Below are 19,530 nucleotides of genomic sequence, written 5' to 3'. Positions count from 1 at the left end.
ACTCCTGACCTCAGGTGATCTGTCTGCCTTGGCCTCCCAAAGTTCTGAGATTACAGGCATGAGCCATGGTGCCTGGCCGAGCCAGGTCTTAATTTTAGGGGAAAAGTGCTTTTTTAAGCTTTCCATATTTCCTCTCATGGAATTGAAAGTAATTTTTATCACTCATCTGTGCAGTAACGTATCTGTAATTCTGGGGTCGTCCTTTAACCTGTTAAGTAGATTTTGGAAATAATTAGTATTGCTTCTCATAGTATGGAATCACCAAAGGATATATTAGAAGAAGAATATCTAATGATACGTCTTATTTTACATATTTTAATACTTGAATATGAGTATAATTCTGTGTTAAATTATAATAAACCTCAAATTTTATTAAATTATCTTGGTAATATTTAAGGTAATGTATCATTCAGTTTTGTTTTCTAAAAAAAAATTGAAAAATTTATGACAGTTTTATAGAACTATAACTTGTAGAAGGAAAATACATATGCATTGATATGATGTCATAAGAGAAGACATTAGTTAGGTAATGGGGAGCCCTATGTTCTAATCTTACCTTTGCTTTTAAGTAATTGTATGACAGGTTAAGTCAGTGGATTCATTTGAACCTGAATTTTCCTTATAGGTACAATGAAAAAGTAGGTGAACTGAAGCCTCATCTAAGTTTAAACTTCCACAATTCAGAGATGTCAGAGTTCTCTACTATTTCTGAAAATGTTACCAGTCCAACCTTAATAAGTTTTGGCTACCTTGTGCTCCAGATATTTTATGCTTTCTTTTCTTTTTTTCCCCAGGATTACTATAAAACAGGAATAATCCGTTGTCCTGATGGCATATCTATTCCTGAACTGAGAGAAGCATGTGACTATCTTTGTATCTCTTTTGAATATAGTACTATTAAATGTAGAGATCTCAGTAAGTATGATGTTTTGTGTGTGGGTGGTTTGTAGAATTAGAATATATTGGAACAAAAAGCCTGAAATTGGTGCTGTTTACTTAGTTAGACTTATAGTATTTAATTGAATTATAAAGCATTCTAGTACCACAAAGATTATTAATGGAAGTTTGCAAAGATCTTAATAATCTCCTTGTGCAATTTTCCGAATGTTTTTTCAATTTTAATCATTTTCTTTTTTGACAAACCCTCCCAGATTTCCTGTTAGACTGTTTTCTATATTATTTATTTGTTACCAGTTTTATCTCCTAGATTTGGATATTTGGCTTCGGTCAAGTATGGTCATTTGGCTTCATTTCTTTGATCACATCATTCAAATATTTATAATTTTTTCTATTACCGCATATGATAATATTTGGAGCACTATGGAAAACACAAATCTCAAAAACAATGCCTATCATTAAAGATCCTAGATTGAATGTCTAGCCCTCATTTACATATAGGGCTTGATCCAGGAACTTGAAATATAATCTCAAAATACTGTCTAGAACTTTGTAATCTCATCTCTTTGATTGGTATTCTTCTCTCACCACTTCTTTAGTACCCCTACTCCCACCGTTACGCCAACCCTGAGAAAAGACGTGATTATGTTCCAAAAAGTCAAAATAGTTTATGATGTATCAAATGTTGACCTAGATACTTAAGTATCTCCAAGTGACTCCAGCACTTAAGTGGTTGGAGAAGTTCAGAGGAAGGGGAAGTCATTGTGGGCTAGAGAACTGTGGAAGTGTTCAGTGGAAATAGGTAGTAAAGAATGAACTGAATGATTTAGAAAGAGTAAAGAGTATTGTTTTGGGGAATTATGTGTATCTTCCATAGTGCCCAGGATATCATCCTACATGGTAATACAAAAAATTCTAAGACCTGAGGTTTTTGGAGTAAAGATGTAGTAGGTATACTTTGGAAATATAGTAGATCCAGTAGATTGTTGGACAGCGAGAACATACAACTGTACATTTGAACAAAGTTGCTTGGCTATTTGCTTTTGAGACAAGAGTCTCTCTCTGTCACCCAGGATTAAGTACAGTGTGGCTCAATCATGGCTCACTGCAACCTCAGCCTCCTGGGTTCAAGCAGGTCTCCTGCCTCAGCCTTCGCAGTAGCTGTGGTTACAGGCACCCTCCAGAGTACCTGGCTAATTTTTTTACATTTTTAGTAGAGATGGGGTTTCACCGTGTTGGCCAGGTTGGTCTCGAACTCCTGACCTCAGATGATGCACCCGTCTCAGTCTCCCAAAGTGTTGGGATTACAGGCGTGAGCACTGTGCTGGGCCAAAGTTGCTGTTTTTTGACATCTTAAAAAAATGGTTTTAGTTGAAATCATGAACATTGTAGATCCCTGATTTCAAGTTTTGTGTCTTTATTCATAGGACCATTTAAACTAATCTTTATATAATTTGATGTTGAATTTTGGTGACTTGCAGAGATTAAAAAAAAAAATTTTTTTACAGATGATATGAATCTCTTAGTTCTGCAATCTTTTGTTGTGCATAGTTTTACCTTGTCATTACTACTAAGTAGCTTTTATTATGGATTAAAAGTAAGGTGATATGTGTAATGTGATTATCCTAGACTTTTAGCTTTTCTGTGATATTTGTAGTTGTTTCTAGATTACTTGTAGTATATGTTACTAAAAATTAAGAGATTCTCAAAGATGTTTTAAAAAATATATAGAAATTCTAAAAATGTATAGAATTTGAAGAGATGGAAGTGGTCTTATATAAATGGAAGTAGCGTTGAGTCCAAAAGTAAATTTTTTTTCTTGCAAATGTGTGCCTTTGCTGAATATTTGAAATGGCATGTTGCACTAAAATAACTGGGCTTATATCTTAATTTAAGAAGAAATTATACAATTTGCTTCCATGTTCTCTCTTTCTGGTTCATGCACTCTTTTTCAGTTTGTGGCATTAAACTAATTTGGACTTGAGGACAGCGACTATATCTTTTTGACTTTGTTGAATTAATAAATTATTGTATTCCCTTGTGCATTTTTAGGACCCTCTTCCACTGGTTGTCTCCTTTGGAACCATCAGTCTTTCCCTCTCTCCATATATTAATCCTCAGGCTCAAACATACTCAAATATGACTTATGTCTATTCTAGACATTCAAAAACATTCTCATAAAAAAAAACTTGTGACAATTTGACTTCCTCCTTTCCTATTTGAATACCCCTTATTCCTTTTTCTTGCCTAAGTGCTCTAGCTCAAACTTCCAATACGATGTTGAATAGGAGTGGGGAGATAGGGCATTCTTGTCTAGTGCCACTTTTCAAAAGGAATGCTTCCAGTTTTTGCCCATTCAGTATGATATTGGCTGTGAGTTTGTCATAAATAGCTTTTATTATTTTGAGATACATCCTATGAATACATAATTTATTGAGAGTTTTTATCGTAAAGGGCTGTTGAATTTTTTTTGAAGGCCTTCTCTGCATCTATTGAGATAATCATGTGGTTTTTGTCTTTGGTTCTGTTTATGTGATGGATTATATTTATAGATTTGCATATGTTGAACCAGCCTTGCATCCCAGGAATAAAGCCTACTTGATCGTGATGGATAAGCTTTTTGATGTGCTATTGTGTTCAGTTTGCTGGTATTTTATTGAAGATTTTCGCATCAATGTTCATCATGGATATTGGCCTGAAATTTTCTTTTTTAGTTGTGGCTCTGCTGGGTTTTGGTATCAGGATGATGTTGGTCTCATAAAATGAGTTAGGGAGGATTCCCTCTTTTTGTATTGTTTGGAATGGTTTCAGAAGGAATGGTATCAGTTCCTCTTTGTACCTCTGGTAGAATTCGGCTGTGAACCCGCCTGGTCCTGGACTTTTTTTGATTGGTAGGCTGTTTATTGCTGCCTCAACTTCAGACCCTGTTATTAGTCTATTCAGGGATTCACCTTCTTCCTGGTTTAGTCTTGGGAGGGTGTAAGTGTCCAGGAGTTTATCCATTTCTTCTAGATTTACTGGTTTATGTGCATAGAGGTGTTTGTAGTAATCTCTGATGGTAGTTTGTATTTCTGTGGAATCGGTGGTGAATATCACCTTTATTATTTTATATTGCATCTGTTCGATTCTTCTCCCTTTTCTTTTTTATTAGTCTGGCTAGTGGTCTATCTATTTTGTTGATCTTTTCAAAAAACCAGCTCCTGGGTTTGTTGATCTTTTTTAAAGGGTTTTTTTTTGTGTGTCTCTGTCTCCTTCAGAGACAGTTCTGCTCTGATCTTAGTTGTTTCTTGTCTTCTGCTAGCTTTTGAATTTATTTGATGTTGTTCCTCTAGTTCTTTTAATTGTGACTACAGGGTGTCGATTTTAGATTTTTCCTCGCTTCTCATGTGGGCATTTAGTGCTATAAATTTCCCTCTAGACACTGCTTTAAATGCATCCCAGAGATTCTGGTACCTTGTGTCTTCATTCTCATTGATTTCAAAGAACATCTTTATTTCTGCCTTCATTTCATTATTTATCCAGTAGCCATTAAGGAGCAGGTTGTTCAATTTCCATGTAGTTGTGTGGTTTTGAGTGAGTTTCTTAATCCTGAGTTCTAATTTAATTGCACTGTGGTCCGAGAGACTGTTTGTTATGATTTCCATTCTTTTGCATTTGCTGAGGAATGATTTACTTCCAATTATGTGGTTAATTTTAGAGTAAGTGTGATGTGGTGCTGAGAAGAATGTGTATTCTGTGGATTTGGGGTGGAGAGTTCTGTAGATGTCTATTAAGTTTGCTTGGTCCAGATCTGAGTTCAAGTCCTGGATATCCTTCTTAATTTTCTGTCTCATTGATCTAATATTGACAGTGGAGTGTTAAAGTCTCTCACTATTATTTTGTGGTAGTCTAAGTCTCTTTGTAGTTCATTAAGAACTTGCTTTATAATTTTATATTTAGAAGACCCCATCATCTCTGCACAAAATATCTTTAAGATGATAAGCAACTTCAGCAAAGTCTCAGGATACAAAACCAATGTGCAAAAATCACAAATATTCCTATACACCAATATCAGACAAACAGAGAGCCAAATCATGAGTAAACTCCCATTCACAATTGCTACAAAGAGAATTAAATATCTAGGAATACAACTAACAATGGACGTGAAGGCCCTCTTCAAGGAGAAATACAAACCACTGCTCAAGGAAATAAGAGAGGACACAAACAGATGGAAAAACATTCCATGCTTATGGTTAGGAAAAATCAATATCATGAAAATGGCCATACTGCCCAAAGTAATTTATAGATTCAATGCTATCCCCATCAGGCCGCCCTTGACTTTCTTCACAGAACTGGAAAAAAAACCACCTTAAACTTCATATGGAACCAAAAGAGCCAGCATAGCCAAGACAGTCCTAAGCAAAAAGAACTAAGATGGAGGCATCATGCTACCTGACTTCAAACTATACTGCAAGGATACAGTAATCAAAACAGCATAGTACTGGTACCAAAACAGAGATATAGACCAATGGAACAGAACAGAGGCCTCAGAAGTAATGCCACACATCTACAACCATCTGATCTTTGACAAACCTGACAAAAACAAGCGATGGGGAAAGGATTCTGGGTTTCATAAATGATGTTGGGAAAACTGGCTAGCCATGTGAAGAATGCTGAAACTTCCTTACGCCTTATACAAAAATTAGCTCCAGATGGATTAAAGATTTAAATATAAGCCCTAACATAATAAAAACCCTAGAAGAAAACCTAGGCAATACCATTCACTACATAGGCATAGGCAAGGACTTAATGACTAAAACACCAAAAGCATTGGCAACAAAAGCCAAAATAGACAAATGAGATCTAATTAAACTTAAGAGCTTCTGCACAGCAAAAGAAGCAGTCATTAGAACTGGCAGCCAACAAAATGGGAGCAAATTTTTGTAAGCTACCCATCTGACAAAGGGCTAATAATGCGGAATCTACAAAGAACTTAAACAAATTTACAAGAAAAAAACAACCCATCAAGAAGTGGGCAAACAATATGAACAGACACTTCTCAAAAGAAGACATTTATGCGGCCAACAACATGAAAAAATACTCATCATCCCTGGTCACTAGAGAAATGCAAATCAAAACCACATTGAGATACCACCTCACGCGAGTTAGAATGGTGATCGTTAAAAAATCTGGAGACAACAGATGCTGGAGAGGATGTGGAGAAATAGGAACACTTTTACACTGTTGGTGGGAGTGTAAATTAGTTCAACCATTGTGGAAGACAGTGTGGCAATTCCTGATTCCTCAATGATCTAGAACTAGAAATACCATTTGACCCAGTAATCCCATTACTGGGTGTATACCCAAAGGATTATAAATTGTTCTGTTATAAAGACTCATGCACACGTATGTTCATTGTGGCACTGTTTACAATAGCAAAGACTAGGAGCCAACCCAGATGCCCATCAGTGATAGACTGGATAAAGAAAATGCAGCATATATACACCATGGAATACTGTACAGCCATAAAAAAGGATGAGTTGATGTCCTTTGCAGGGACATGGATGAAGCTGCAAGCAATCATTCTCAGCAAACTGACAAAAGAATGGAAAATCAAACACTGCATGTTCTCACTCTTAAGTGGATATTGAACAATGAGAACATATGGACAGAGGGAGGGGAACATCACACACTGGGGCCTGTTAGGGGGTGCGGGGCCTAGGGGAGGGATAGCAGGGGGTAGGGGAATTGGGGAGAGATAACATTAGGATAAATACCTAATGTAGGTGACAGGGGGATGGATGTGGCAAACCATCATTTCATGTATATACCTACATAACAATCCTGCACGATCTGCATATGTACCCCAGAATTTAAAGTATAATAATAAAAAAAAAAACTTGAAGTTAGCTTTTTAGAAAAATTAACATATAGCTCCAAATGCTGTGTCTTCCCATTTATTCACACTTTTGTGTCTTTAGGTAGAGTTTTTATCATTTTCTTTGTATAGTTTCTGCTCTGGTCTTGTTAATATTTTGTGTTTTTATTATTGCTATGTGTAGAATATGTTTAACTTTTCTAACTGCTAATATATAATAAGGTTACTGAATTTTGTACATTGTCACCTCATAGAACCCTGTTTGTTTCTAATAATTTTTTAGTTAATCCTCCTATATGCTTCATAGTTAATTGTCTGCGTTATAAGTAATACTTTTTGTACCTTTTTTTTTTTATCTTGTCAAATTGGCTACAAGATTTTCAACAATGTTTAGTTTAATGGGGATTCTGGCATCTCTGTCTTTAAAGGCATTTCCCTGGACGTGGTGTCTCATGTCCATAATCCTAGTACTTTGGGAGGCTGAGGTGAGAGGATCACTTGAGCCCAGGAGTTTGAGACCACCCTAGACAACACAGCAAGATCCTATCTCAAGAAAAAATAAAGACGTTTCCTTTAGGCTTAATTAATACTCATTTTTTTTCTTGACTCTCCCTTCCTTTGGCTTTTTGGCATCCTTATTCCTGATCCTTGGAATTGAGGTTGTTCTCTACTGTTAGCTAGTTTCTCTCTCACAGGATCTGCAGTTATGCTAAGTGGTGCTGTTCATCACTGTGGCTTCAGATACTATCTTTACACTGACAGTTTCTAACTTTTTAAGTGTCACCTTTACAAAATTTTTTTTAATTTTGTTTCAATAGTTTTAGGGATACAGGTGTTTTTTGATTACATGGTAAGTTTTTACTGGTGATTTTCAAGATTTTGGTGCACTTATCACTCAGGCAGTGTACACTGTACTCAGTATGTAGTCTTTTATCCCTCACCTTCCTCCCAGCCTTCCCTACCGGCTTCCCAGGGTCCACTATATATCATTCTTGTGCTTTTGCGTCCTGGTCAACTATTCATTTCTAGTTTACCATTGAACTTGTCCTTTCTTCCCCTCTTCCCTCTTAATCAAGCTTTTTATGAGTTTCATGCATATAGCACATATAGTGATGAACAAAGACATTGTCCCTGCCTTTATGGAGATAATAGACTAGTGGGAAGGACATTTAACAAGTAATAAAAGCTATGAAAAATGCAGAGAAGAAATGAGATATTATGAGACGTGTATGACAAAGGGTCTGTGGAGAATCATTATTTAGTGCCGTTAAAGCTGAGACCTGAAGGATGGCAAAGAAGGCGGTGAAACTGACCATACAAGGATTAGAAATGATATGTGCAGAGGTTCTCAAGTGGGAGAGAATATGACATATTGAGGGAACCCAAAAACAGGCAGATGTGGCTAGAGCAGAGGAATGGAGTATGAGTGGTGAGGAATAAGCTGAGAGGTAAAGAGGAAACAAAATTTATTAATTGAACAAATATTTAATGACTGTACTAAGCACTGTTCTAAGTTTTGGGGATTCCGCATGAACAAACCAGGCAAAACTTTGTATTCTAATGGAACTTACACCCTATTGGGAAAAACATACGATAAAGTAAATAAGTCATATATGGTATGTTAGTGATAAGTGCTAAGGAAAAAAAAGTGAAGTTACTTAGAGTAGCCAGAGAAACTCACTAGAAATGAAAATGTTAAATTTCAAGCAGAGGTCAATAGTGAATTTACACAATGAAGGAGCTTGTCTGGTATGTTTGAGAGCATCAGAAAGCCCACGATATTTGGAGTGGAATGAGTGAGAGTGTTAGTCATAGATGTAGTCAGAGAGGTGACAAGGGACCTAGGTTATAGAGGGCCTTTATCTTTTGGCTTTTACTCTGAGTGCGATTGGAATATAAGGGAGGGATTTGAACAAAAAAAAAAAAAAGAGTGATGTGATCTGTTAGGCTATCACATTGTACCATTTCACGGGGGCCCTGTTCACACAGAAATCAACGTAGAATTTTTCAGTGCTGTAATCCTGACCTGACTTAAGGTTTAAAAGAATCACTTTTGGCTGTTGTGTTAGAAATAGACCAAAAAGGGAATTGAGCTAGAAGCAGAGATCAATTAGGGAGTCAATGCCAAAATCCAGGTCTGAGATGGTGAGGCTTGGATTAGAGTGGAAGCAGTGAGAAGTGATCAGATTCTAGTCATATTGAATGTTTGGGTTACCAGCAATTCCTCTTCAATTGAATGTGGAGTAGAAAAGAGAGAGATTTAACTGGAAGTGTGAGATTGCTGTTAATTGAGATGAAGGAGACTTCATGAGGAGCAAAAATCTAGAAGCTTGATTTTGAACAAGATTAGTTTGAAATACTTGTTGGATATCTAAGTAGAAATTTTGAGTGGAGCATTGGATATACATGTCGGCTAGATATAAGTGGGAGTCATCAGTCTATGGATAATATTTAAAGAATATGTATTAAAGGATTGATTCTACACACTGATTTATGACATTCTTTTTCACCATACCAAGTTGAGGATTTGCGACTTATTTTAAGGATAATACAAGTCATAAGAGGGTTAGACTAGCAGAGACAATTAGATTTGGCTGCCCTGGGGAAAATGAATTGCAAAAATGAATGTAATCAGAAAGATTGTGTAGTAGTTTGGGTGAGAGTTAATGATGAATAGAATCAGGATGGAGGCAAGGAGATGGAATATGTCTGGTTAACTATTGCTGTGCAGTAGTTCGCATAAACTATAACCATCTTATTACTCGGGTCAGGAATTTATACAGGGCACAGCAGAGGTGGCTTATGGCTGCTTCACAATGTCTGAGGCCTCATTTGTGAAGAATTAATGGGCTGGGGTGGCTCACAATGCTGGAGGCTTTACTCACATGTCTGGTGCCAGGACTGGAATGACTCAAAGGCTGGACTCAGCTAGGAATGTCAAACAGAATACCTATGTATAGCTTCTCCATGACTTGGGCTTCTCAAATCCTGGAGGCTGCATTCAGAAAGGAAGCATTTGAAGAGCAAGCATTCCAGAAACCAAGGCAAAAATTGCAAGGCTTCTTCTGACTTCGCCTCCAGTGCCATGTGCTTTCCCCTCAGCCATGCTCCTCTGGTTACAAAATTGTATGACAAGTCTAATTAAAGGGGAGGGGAACTAGACTTCACTTTTTGGGAGGAGCTGTCAAGGTCACGTTGCAGAAAAGTATGCGGCTTAGGAGATTTTGTAGCTCCTTAGTAAATATCTGCCAAAAGAAGGAAATAACACAGCTCGAGGTATGTTTAAGAAGACTTGGGGAATTATTTGAATTACGAGGTAAAGGAGAAATCAAGGATTTATTCATTTAGTATACTAATATTTAAGTTCTCATTATGCCTAGCACTGTACTGAGTTGGTTCTGAGAACTTGGGTGGATAGTGATGCCATTTACTGATTTGAAAAATACTAGGGAGAGAGACAGAGATGATGAGTTCAATTTTGGTTGTATTGAGTTCGACTACCTGTGAGATTGCATCCAAGTGGAAATTTCCAGAGAGCAGCTAAATATAATGCATATTGAATACAGAAGACTGAATTAGTAGAAACAAATTTGGGAATTGTCAGCATATGATAAAAGCAGAAAAAAAAGAAAAGAACTTAAAATTGTCCTGAGAAATACCAGTATTTAATGAACAGCTGTGGGAGAAACAGTTGGCAAAGGTCACTGAGGAAGAATAGCCTGAAGGAGGAAAAAAACAGGGATAATGGTATCAGAGATCCTTAGGGATAAATGTGTTTCAAGAAAGAGGGTCCAGTGTAGGAGATTAAACTGAGAAGTCAAGTAAGATGAGGACCAAAGGATGATTATTGTCTTTAAAAATATAAAGTCCATTTGGAGACCATGGCAAGAATACTTGTGTCGTATAGTGAGAGTGGAAGCCAGATTGGAATTGGTTCAGAAATTGGGGGAGAGAGATGGTATTGAATTATAGGAATTTGTCTATAAAGATAACTTTTTAAAATGGTAATGAGAAATAGCCAGCCTGGAGAGAAACATGGCTAAGTAATAGCAATATAGATTATTTAATTATCAAATCAATTATCTATTATATTAATTGTAAGATATTAATTACATATTGCCAATTGTTATATATAATTATAGAGACATCTTGTAGGGAGGAAAAGGTCTCCCTTGGGAGACTGTAGGTTTGAGTTCTAGTGTCCTCCTTCACCACTTCTCCAGTTTTTACAACACACACACACACACACACACACACACACACTCACTCACTCACTCATGTATGTGGTTGCCATGGTTGCTTCTTTAACTTTGCTCTCCAGGCTGATGCAGTAGCAGTAGTTCCTGAGATGTTGGAATCTTCAGTAGGAGATAGGACATTTCCTTAAATAGGAATTCAAGAAGAAAGAGGCCAGGTGCGGTGGCTCACGCCTGTAATCCCAGCACTTTGGAAGGCCAAGGCAGGCAGATCACCTGAGGTCAGGAATTTGAGACCAGCCTGACCAGCATGGTGAAACCCCGTCTCTACCAAAATAAAAATATTAGCAGCTGGGCATGGTGGCGGATGCCTGTACCCCAAATACTTGGGAGGCTGAAGCAGGAGAATCGCTTGAACCTGGGAGGTGAAGGTTGCAGTGAGTTGAGATCATGCCACTGCACTCCAGTCTGTGTGAGAAGAGCGGAATGCCATCCCAGAAAAAAGAAAAAAAGATAGGTTAGTGCAGGTGAGTTTGTGGCTGTGCGTTTAGGAAACTAAAGTTGTTCATTGTGTCTATGCTTAAGGACGCTGAAGTCTATCTTTCAGCTTTCTCAATTCTAGTATCAAGTTTGCTGTGGAATTCCTGCATCATGTTATATTTTGCTTGGCCGTTTGCCTACCTTATTCCCTATTGATGCTTCTCACGTCACCTCTCAACCTGCACTGAAATATTCTGTTTGTAACTTTCTGAGAAGGAGAACATGCAAGAGATGGAATATACGAATTATTTCAGTTTATGTGGATAACCTGAAAAGTATCTTTAAGATATGCTTTAAGACATATTGCATATACTGATGGAAGATAATATGGTATAGTGAAAAATATGCTAGGCTACGGATAGAGTTTTAATTCTGACTTTAATTTCTGATAGGCTTTTAATTCTGACTTCTGACTTTGCAAATTAGTTTTGTAAACTTAGTAAGCAAGTTATTTCATGATGTGTAAAATGAAGAGGGGGCCTCTGTAGGATGCCTTTGATTGGTCCTTCTTATTATAAGATTCTGTATGTCTAAAAGAACTCTTTTTAGGAAAAGTTTTGATAAGATATTTTGTGGATTTCGTTTCAGGTGCCCTAATGCATGAGTTATCAAATGATGGTGCTCGTAGACAATTTGAATTTTATCTGGAAGAAATGATCCTCCCTCTCATGGTAGCTAGTGCCCAGAGCGGGGAACGGGAATGTCATATAGTGGTGCTTACAGATGATGATGTGGTTGATTGGGATGAAGAATATCCACCACAGATGGGAGAAGAATATTCACAAAGTAAGTATTCTGGCATGTTTTCTCTCTCCTGAATCATTATGGATTATCTCTTGTTTTTGTAAAGAAAGAACTCTTTTCATAGACCAGTAAACTGTAGCCTGGGCATCAATCCAGCCCACCACCTATTTTTATAAATAAAGTTTTATGTATTGCCTATGGCTGCTTTCATGCTACAGTGGCAGAACTGAGTAGTTGCAACAGAAACTGCATGGCTCGCAATGCCCGAAGTATTTATTATATGTCCCTATACAGAGCAATATGCCCTGCCCATGCCATACACATAAGTGGTTAGCTTTTTGTTGACTATCTGGATTTTGATAGATTTTTTTCTTTGTATTTAAAAGCATCCTGGATAACTAGTTCCTTTATAGAAACAGTGTTTTTTAAAAAAGGAATTTTTATTTTTATATAAATTTAGAAGTTTTAACTCATTGATTTTGAGGATAACATTGAGTTCCAAGGTGTTCTTTTTAACATACATATTTTCATCAAGGATACAATGACCCTTCATAAGGCTTTGTAGAACTATAGTTCTTTGGGGTTTCTGACTAAAATGGCCTATCATGAGCAGCAATCGCTAACATTTTTCTTATTTTTTTGTTATTTTTTTTCTTGATGAATCTGATATTAGTATTTTTGACCAGTTTCATAAATAACGAAGAATTGAAAGAATGACTCAAGGAACTGAATAAAAAAGCCTAACATCTTCTTCTGTACTCTAGTCTGTTGACTTGGTAAGGATTAGGGTTTAATATAGGAAGTACCAAAACACTTTATCTCTGATTTTTCCATTTTACATATACTTTTCTAAAATCAAAACAAAACAGACTCCAGATGGCATTCTTTTTTACTTCTAAAAGAGATTTTTGAAAGATTATTTAACACAGTTATGGTAGCACTTTTCAGAGTTTGCATTGAGATATTTCTTTTGCATGATGTACTTAAATGAGTGTTGTGATTTCTTTGTGGATAGTTGTAGTAATAGACATTTCTGTTGCTGTTTCCTCAGTCCTAGGCTCTTTACTGACAATGTTTTTCTGTAATATGTGGAATAAAAAGTTGAACAAAACCCAAGAAAAATGAAAGGTTGCCAAAATTAAAAGAAGTATACTAAATTATTTTCTGTTAAGGAAAAGGAATGAACAAACTTATATTTTACTTTTCAGAAGGTTTGACTTCAAGAAAGTATAGCCAACCATAGAACATAGAAATGATGTTATAGTGATAAAGGAATTATAATAAACCTGATATTTTCTTTTCCATTGTAGAATTTTTCCACTTCAATATATTTCTTTTTGTTTTCTTGTTTTTTATCTTAAGCTTTGAAGCGTAAAAGGCCTGAAAACATGTTTACTTAGTTGTCTAAATATGTTTTATTTTGTGTCAAGATTATCCAACATAAAGAAGATTCATTTGAGGAGCTAGAGATAGCCTTTTGGCCTCATTTTTCTGCATGTGATTTTATGACAGATACTGTCCTTTCTAAGATCTAAAATAATCTTTATATTAAAATACCAGTAAATCTTAAGGATGTAGTAATAATCACAAATTTACTCCATGAGTAGAGTTTATATACGCATTTTCCTTTTATTGGCTCTTAAACCAGCATATTTGGTTTTGTGAGTGTGTTTTTCTTTTTTTGAAAAAACCTTTGCAGTTCATCTTTTAAGGGAGATAACTCCACCTGAAAGAGAGAAGGCGAGGAATGTCCATCAGTCTAACTCCCTGAAGTTCTCAGCACATTTGGAAGACTCAACATGTTGTCAGTGGAATATCTGTCCTTTGCAAAGCCAGTTTGCTCTAAACAGACTAACCTAGGCAGAACTTGCTCGAATCTGCCATTTTTAACATCAGTATTAAATGGGGCTGTTCGCCTGAATGAAAAACAGTTTGTGGGGAGGGTCTTTGCATTTTGGGAAATTATTAATAGTTGCTCAATCCATGAAATGTAAAATGTGTCTGTTTTGTACTCTTTGACAAGGCAGCTTTTCCCCACCTCTAGACTAGGCCTTGTAGGGATCTTTGCAAATCCTTTACTTTGCTTGATAATGATCGACATTGATATCTTCTTTGGATTCTCTTATTTGAAACTTGGGGCAGATCTTATTCCAATAAATGTATAGATGATTTATCTTTCAGAAGGAGATTGTTCCTATGGATTGGGTTTTCTGATTGGTTGTCAAAGCTTTTCTTGTTTTCACTTAAGTAGACATTTGCTTCTACATTAACTATACTGAATATTGCCCTGTCATGTTGGCTAGTCATCCTTTGGCATTACTGCATCCGTTATTTGGGCTTTTAGGACTGTTAGGCCCCTTTGATAAGCAAGATAAATTTAAGTTCATCTCTAAATCCTTTAATTTTAATACAAGAATATTTTTGTCTTTTCTTTCCAGTTATTTATAGCACAAAATTATATAGATTTTTCAAGTACATTGAAAACAGAGATGTGGCCAAGTCAGTTTTGAAGGAGAGGGGTCTTAAGAAGATTAGATTGGGAATAGAAGGTAAGACATTTTCATTATTTTCTATTAATTTTCTTTTTTAAAAAAAGATTAAAACTATTGGATCTTATTTAGAATATAGTTTGAATACTTTGAGAAAAACTCTGAAAAATGATTACCACATGCTTAGGCAGTAGACCTATAAATACCAAAATCAGCTGCACTTATCTGAGAAGATAGATAAAAGGCCATTAGAAATTATTATTCTGTAAGATTCTCTAGTGATACAGAGATATGAATTTGTCTTTTTCTGCCATAGTTTGCCCTTATTCATTTTTGTTAAAGCCCATGTGTTATGTGTGGACATTCATATATGTACATTCCCATAGGATTGGCAGGACTGTTTCATATATGTACATCCCCTTAGGATTGGCAGGGCTAATAAAGAAGACTCATTTGAGGAGCTAAAGATAGCCTTTTGGCCTCATCTTTCTGCATGTGACTTTATGACAGATACTGTCCTTACTAAGATCTAAAATAATATTTATCTTAAAATACCAGTAAATCTTAAGGATGTAGCAATAATCACAGATTTACTCTATGAGTAGAGTTTATATATGCATTTTCCTTTTATTGGCTTTTAAACCAGGATGATTGGATAGTAGTGATCGTTGAAGCCCAATAGAATTAAAAATTACTTTCTGAATATTCATGAAAAAGCAGCATTGGTAGCTTACCTGTCTTAAAAGTATGATAATAGCTTATTTTTAAGGTAAATACAAATTATGAAATTCTTTTATCTTTTGTAAATGCATAGAGTTTTAGGTAGCTTTATGAATTAAAAGAACTTTTCCATATGATTTATCAGATGCTTCTTTTATTTTAAAAGACCCTTAAGAAGAGCAAAGTGTCTTTCTTGATATAACATGACAATGTAAAGAGTAAAGCTATGTAGCCAGTTTACTTATATTCAAATCCTGTGACTTAATAGCTGTATGACCTTGGCCATGGCACTTAAAAACTCTGTGCCTCAGTTTCTTCCTCTAAAATGGGAGCATTAATGAGTACTTTATAAAATTCTTGTAAGGATAGAATGAATTAATACCTGAAAAACACTTAAAACAGTGGCTAGTACATAGTAAGTTTGCAGTATATGTTTATGATGGTGATAATGAAGATAATAGTGTTGATCATTGACCTACCTGGTTGAACTGCTGGAGAATAGTAATGGGCTGCTGAGATACATAGGAAAAATAACCAGAAACAGGATTTTTGTGTGGGATGGGGCAGAGACTTTGGGCTTTAAAAGCAGTGGGATTGCTCATATGTGAAGCATTGGTCCCGGTGCCCTAGTCCGTCACTTTGCAAACAATGAGATTTAGCTACTTGGTCTTAGACCTAGAGAGAAGGCACTGGGATCTACTTTAGATTGGGAGGACAAGGAAGGCCTCTGAGAAGAAGACCTTCAAGTTGAGGCCTAGTGACACAAATGGTTCTAGATAGAGAAAATAGCAAGTGCAAAAGGGTTGAAGTAGGAATGTGCTTACTATATTTGTGGTACAGAAAACACACACATGGCTGTTATAATGAGTGCATAGAAAATTTGAAGAGATGTAGTTGGTATGAAAGTTAGTAGAAGAGATAAAGTAGGATCAGAAGATGCAGGCTCTTAAAGGCCATGGTAAGGAGTATAGTGGCCAAGTGTCTTAAGTCTCTCAGCCTTTCTGAGCATCAATTTCCTTTATCTTTGTAGTGAGTATAATACTCTGTATATATTAGAGGATAGTTGTGATAATCAAATATTATTTACTAGAAATCACTTCTTTCCCACTCTACTTCCTCTTTCTCTACATGGTTACTATTACTCATCCTTCAAATCCTCTGAAACCTTGTTGGAACCTCTGTGAAATTGTTCCTTAAAATAATTTGCTATATAATACTCTAGTCATGGACTGTGAGCTCCTTAAGAGAAGTCAAGTTGCATGTTGCATGTTGCATACCTAACATGTGGACTAGTTCCTAGGTATAAGTGGTTCTCAAATAGTAAATGAATGACTTATGGAAAAGCTACATGTAAATTAGTTATGGAAGGGAATACTTCATTCTCTGTCGCAGGGAGATAATAGCAGTGCTCTAAATCATTGAGCTATACTCCTAAAATAATTTTCATACAATTGTAAGGACCTAGTAACTATTTACAATTAACCCTATATAAAATTCATTTAAAATAGTACATTATATATATGTGTGTGTATATAATATATATCTGATATATACATAAAATATTTCACTTCTAAAATATTTTAATATGCAGCTCTAAAAAAATATTTTAACATACCCAACAAAATTAAGAATACTTTCTTTGAATCAGTCCACATTAAAATTTCCCAATGGTCTCCCAAAATTTCCTTTTAGCTGTTTTCTTTAAACCAAGATTCAGTCTAGGACCACATCTTGCAACTAACTGCTTGTTTTGTTAAATTTCTCACTCTAGAATAGTTCCTTATTTATGATACTGTCCTATTGAAGAGTCTGGGCCAGTTGTCTTGTAGAAGGTCCCACTTCTGGATTTACCCTATTATTTCCTTGGTGTGTCCTTCAGTTTATTCCCTCTCTTCTGTAATTTCTATAAACTGTAAGTCAGATTGAAAGACTTAGTCAGTGTATTAGTCCATTTTCTCACTACTATAAAGAACTACCTGAGAGTGGATCATTTTTGAAGAAAAGAGGTTTATTTGATGCACAGCTCTGCAGGCTTAACAGAAATCATGACTGGGAGGCCTCAGGAAACTTACAATCTTGGCAGAAGGTGAAGAGGAAGCAAGGACCTTCTTCACATGGTGGCAGGAGAGAGAGTGAAAGGGGTATTGCCATACAGTTTTAAACCATCAGATCTCGTGAGAATTCACTGTCACGAGAACAGCATGGGGGAAACCACCCCCATGATCCAAACACCGGGTTCCTCTCCCAACACTTGGGGATTACAATTTGTAATGAGATTTGGGTGGGGACACAGAGCCAAACCATATCTGTGGTTGACAACCTGATCTCTCCCTTAGAAGATCAAGCTGTTTGTTAATGTGGTATTATTTTGACACTCAGAATGTTCAGCTCCCTGCTAATCATTACCTAAAGGTTTTAAATACTAATTGATAGTTTTTGCTTGAATCTGTAATTTCATTAAGGATTGCAAAATGATAATTTTTGAATTTATCATTCCTTTTACATTTATCAGCTGGTATTTTAAATTTCCATTTAAATAGTGAATATTATTTGTCTCTGTACTATAGTCTATGTTACTGGGCTTAACTTTAGTAGGACAGTCACTAACCAGGCTCGTCTGTTCTTTTCTTCAATAACTGCTTCTATGTACTGAAGCATACTTTTTTTCTCAACTAATATGTACACCAGTAGCTGTATTTTCTCATTAAGTATATTACTTTACCTCTTGAAAAATAAGTAGAATAGTCATAACCCACCAGATGTTGAGTTGAGACTTTCCTGGGATCAGAGAAAAAACGTTGAGATTTCCAAGTTAGCCATTTTGTTACTATCCTCCTCCACCATTTCTATGCCGCTGCCATTCCAATCCCAAGTCCCTTAAAATAAATTTATTAGATAGCATGGGGAGAAATGCCAGATATAGGTGATGGGGAGGAAGGCAGCAAATCACACTGCCATGTTTGTACCTATGCAACAGTCTTGCATGTTCTTCACATGTACCCCAAAACCTAAAATGCAATTTAAAAAATTAAAATTTTAAAAAAAGAAATTTATTAGAATATTAAGTGTGTTATGGGAGCTAGATTGGGTTGGTGTGTAAGAGACACGAGGACAGGAGGGAACTTGGATGTGTAAGAAAAGATGATGCAATATAAGGCTGGAAGTATTCAAACAATAATCTTAGCACTGTGGTCCCATATTCATATTGAGACACTGCTATTGTCAGACCTATCTAAGGCCTCCTCTGCTTAATTTTAAGCAGGCTTTTGGGGTTTGTTGGTGTTGTTAAACACAAATGTGTCCAGAGTGGGAAAGCACAAATAATTCTTACCTAAATCATTCTACACACTACAATTCCACTGAAAGGCACTTCTTTGGGGTTTTTCATTTTGTTTGTTTCACCTGTCCATTAATGGAACAACATCTCTCGACCTCCAAGGGTTGGGTTCTTAAGGCAGTTTAGGACTACTGCTGCTCCATCTAGCAGACCATATTGGATGTGGCCTTACTCCCGTCATTAGTCCTTTGTCCTGAACTCAGTGGAAAGCTCTCTTCTGTCAGAATAATTGACTGAGACTTAGAACCTGAAGTTTAAGGGAACAAATTGTAAATAATTGTGGAATTACAGTTCCCACAGAATATAGGAAATTTGAGACAAAGAAATAAAGTCTTTAATTGGATTGGATTGTGAATTATTTTACCCTCTGCATCCTGGGCAGGAATGGCAAGACAGTAGTAGGACTGACTCTTATCATTGAAAGTCCACCTGTTTACAGAACCTCTGATTTCCCAATTCCATGTTTCTGGACCTGCATACAAAATTTTCTCTGCAAAATTTTAACAAACTAACATTGGACAAAATCTGAGCTTCCTTTCGTTTAATAAAAAGTATAATTTACTCTTTATTAAAGAGTAGAATTTACACATGACTCTTCCCCCATTTGACCATAATCTGTCTTCTAATGTTACCTCCAGGTGTTTACCAATACACTTTCTGCTCCAGTCATATGTGTGTTAGGGTCTCCTAAACCATCTTCTATGTTCCTGCCTTTGTATCTTACCTGATGCCATTCTCTGCTTAGCATAA

The 19,530-nt window shown here is 36.1% G+C and overlaps 1 protein-coding gene across 8 annotated transcripts in view; it reads left to right on the top strand.

The window, feature by feature from the left end:
* BTBD10 (BTB domain containing 10) overlaps positions 1 to 19,530 on the top strand; it is a 74,934-nt gene that overhangs the window by 51,084 nt on the left and 4,320 nt on the right. For all 8 annotated transcript variants that reach the window (XM_017525782.2, XM_017525780.2, XM_017525778.2 and 5 more), the window contains 3 exons: positions 795 to 915; positions 12,079 to 12,276; positions 14,673 to 14,783. In XM_017525782.2, the coding sequence (XP_017381271.1) occupies positions 795 to 915; positions 12,079 to 12,276; positions 14,673 to 14,783 (430 nt within the window). The remainder of the gene's footprint in view (positions 1 to 794; positions 916 to 12,078; positions 12,277 to 14,672; positions 14,784 to 19,530) is intronic.

The sequence above is a fragment of the Cebus imitator genome, unplaced genomic scaffold, assembly GCF_001604975.1.
Source record: "Cebus imitator isolate Cc_AM_T3 unplaced genomic scaffold, Cebus_imitator-1.0 Scaffold39, whole genome shotgun sequence".
In the NCBI taxonomy this organism is placed as follows: domain Eukaryota; kingdom Metazoa; phylum Chordata; class Mammalia; order Primates; family Cebidae; genus Cebus; species Cebus imitator.
Note: the sequence above shows the minus strand (reverse complement) of the source record. Positions and strands in the feature narration are given on the sequence as shown.